Raw genomic sequence first — 3,175 nt, 5'->3', positions numbered from 1 at the left:
GGGTGTTGGGGGGGAATTTTGGGGATTTTTTAGGGGAAATTTTGGGGATTTTGGGGGGGAATTTTGGGGATTTTTTAGGGGGAATTTTGGGGATTTTGGGGGGGAATTTTGGGGATTTTTTAGGGGGAATTTTAGAGGAATTTCTGGGGGGAATTTGGGGATTTTCAGGCCCCACCTTGAGCCCCCGGCCCCCGATCTTTGGCCTTGAGCCGCGTCCACTCCCGGCGCTCCACCCTGCAACCAGTACGGACCAGTTTGCGCCAGTAAGGACCAGTTTGGACCAGTAAAGACCAGTTTGCACCAGTAAGGACCAGTTTGCACCAGTAAGGACCAGTTTGCACCAGTAAGGACCAGTTTGCACCAGTACGGACCAGTTTGCGCCAGTACGGACTGGTTCACACCAGTTCACACCAGTTTGCACCAGTTCAGACCAGTCCCCTCCCAGCAGCCACCAGTAAGGCTCCAGTTCCTTCCCAGTGGCTCCCAGTTAATCCCAGTTAAACCAGTAAGGCTCCAGTGCCCTCCCAGTCCAAACCAGTCCAAACCAGTCCAAACCAGTATAAACCAGTATAAACCAGCGCCCTTCTAGTGCCGCTGAACCCCGTTGGAACACCCCAGTGTTGGCTCCCAGTCCAAACCAGTAACTCCCAGTGCCATTGAACCCCATTGGAACCGCTCCAAATCCACTCCCAGTATAAACCAGTATAAACCAGTACAAACCAGTGGCTCCAGGGCTATTCCAGTGAGTCCCAGTCACCTCCCAGTGTCCCTAAACTCCCTCCCAGTAACTCCCAGTCCCTCCCAGTGCCATTAAACCCCATTGGAACTCTCTGACGTTGGCTCCCAGTGCCCCCAAACTCGCTCCCAATATAAACCAGTACAAACCAGTGACTCCCAGTACAAACCAGTGACTGCCAGTGCTCCTAAACTCCATCCCAGTCCCTCCCAGTAACTCCCAGTGCCATTAGAACCCATTGTAACACAACAGAACTCACTCCCAGTGACTCCCAGTACAAACCAGTGCCTCCCAGTACAAACCAGTGACTCCCAGTGCTCCTAAACTCCCTCCCAGTGCCCTCCCAGTGCCATTGAACCCCATTGGAACCGCTCCAAATCCACTCCCAGTGACTCCCAGTGCAAACCAGTGACTCCCAGTACAAACCAGTGACTGCCAGTGCTCCTAAACTCCATCCCAGTCCCTCCCAGTAACTCCCAGTGCCATTAGAACCCATTGTAACACAACAGAACTCACTCCCAGTGACTCCCAGTACAAACCAGTGACTCCCAGTGCTCCTAAACTCCCTCCCAGTGCCCTCCCAGTGCCATTGAACCCCATTGGAACCGCTCCAAATCCACTCCCAGTGACTCCCAGTGCAAACCAGTGACTCCCAGTACAAACCAGTGACTGCCAGTGCTCCTAAACTCCATCCCAGTCCCTCCCAGTAACTCCCAGTGCCATTAGAACCCATTGTAACACAACAGAACTCACTCCCAGTGACTCCCAGTACAAACCAGTGACTCCCAGTGCTCCTAAACTCCCTCCCAGTGCCCTCCCAGTGCCATTGAACCCCATTGGAACCGCTCCAAATCCACTCCCAGTGACTCCCAGTGCAAACCAGTGACTCCCAGTACAAACCAGTGACTGCCAGTGCTCCTAAACTCCATCCCAGTCCCTCCCAGTAACTCCCAGTGCCATTAGAACCCATTGTAACACAACAGAACTCACTCCCAGTGACTCCCAGTACAAACCAGTGACTCCCAGTGCTCCTAAACTCCCTCCCAGTGCCCTCCCAGTGCCATTGAACCCCATTGGAACCGCTCCAAATCCACTCCCAGTGACTCCCAGTGCAAACCAGTGACTCCCAGTACAAACCAGTGACTGCCAGTGCTCCTAAACTCCATCCCAGTCCCTCCCAGTAACTCCCAGTGCCATTAGAACCCATTGTAACACAACAGAACTCACTCCCAGTGACTCCCAGTACAAACCAGTGACTCCCAGTGCTCCTAGTGCCCCCCAGTACATCCCAGTTCATCCCAGTGCATCCCAGTCCATCCCAGTTCCCTCCCAGTCCATCCCAGTGCCCCCCAGTCCATCCCAGTTCATCCCAGTATGAACCAGTACAGCCCAGGGCTCGCAGTGTCCCCATTCCATCCTTGGCCTTGTCACAGTCAAACAGGGCCCTGGGGGACGTGGCCACCTTTGTCACCTTTGTCACCTTTGTCACCTCCCCTGGGTCACCTGGGTCACCCTCCGTGTCCCCCAGTCCATCCCAGTCCATCCCAGTTCATCCCAGTATGAACCAGTACAGCCCAGTGCTCGCAGTGTCCCCATTCCATCCATTCTCCGCTCACGTCCTTGGCCTTGTCGTAGTCAAACAGGGCCCTGGGGGACAGGGCCACCTTTGTCACCTTTGTCACCTTTGTCACCTCCCCTGGGTCACCCCCAGTCCATCCCAGTTCATCCCAGTTCATCCCAGAGCTCCTGGTGTCCTTTACTGTCCCCATTGTCCTTGGTCTTGTCACAGTCAAACAGGGCCCTGGGGGACGTGGTCACCTTTGTCACTTTTGTCACCTCCCCTGGGTCACCTGGGGTCATCCCAGTTCATCCCAGTATAAACCAGTTAATTCCAGTTCATCCTGGTTCATCCCAGTTCATCCCAGAGCTCCTGGTGTCCCTTATTGTCCCCATTGTCCTTGGCCTTGTCGTAGTCAAACTGGGTCCTGCGGTGCCATTGTCACCTTTGTCACCCCCAGTCCATCCCAGTTCACCCCAGTATAAACCAGTACAGCCCAGTTCATCCCAGTATGAACCAGTTCATCCCAGAGCTCTTGGTGTCCCTTATTGTCCCCATTGTCCTTGGTCTTGTTGTTGTCAAACAGGGCCCTGGGGGACGTGGCCACCTTTGTCACCTTTGTCACCTCCCCTGGGTCACCCCCAGTGTCCCCCAGTTCATCCCAGTATAAACCAGTTCAGCCCAGTGAGAGCCCAGAGCCGAGAGATCCCAAATAGCCCAAAAAATCCCAAATCCCTCCCAAAACCCCAAAACCTGAAAAAATCCCCAAATGTCCCCAAGATCCCAAATCTGAAAAACAGCTCCAAAAATCACCAAAAAAATCACATAAAAATTACAAAAAAAAATCCCCCAAAAATCGCAAAAATTCACAAAAAAACCCA

The 3,175-nt window shown here is 53.5% G+C and overlaps 1 protein-coding gene across 1 annotated transcript in view; it reads right to left on the bottom strand.

Moving 5' to 3' along the window:
• LOC102036398 (disks large homolog 4-like) overlaps nucleotides 1-3,175 on the bottom strand; it is a gene marked incomplete at its 5' end in the record, with an annotated part of 19,108 nt that overhangs the window by 4,295 nt on the left and 11,638 nt on the right. Inside the window, 2 exons of the mRNA XM_031065714.1 lie at nucleotides 176-390; nucleotides 2,249-2,383. Coding sequence (XP_030921574.1) covers nucleotides 176-390; nucleotides 2,249-2,383 — 350 coding nt within the window. The remainder of the gene's footprint in view (nucleotides 1-175; nucleotides 391-2,248; nucleotides 2,384-3,175) is intronic.

Source organism: Geospiza fortis, unplaced genomic scaffold (genome assembly GCF_000277835.1).
Source record: "Geospiza fortis unplaced genomic scaffold, GeoFor_1.0 scaffold1133, whole genome shotgun sequence".
NCBI classification, from domain to species: Eukaryota; Metazoa; Chordata; class Aves; order Passeriformes; family Thraupidae; genus Geospiza; species Geospiza fortis.
Note: the sequence above shows the minus strand (reverse complement) of the source record. Positions and strands in the feature narration are given on the sequence as shown.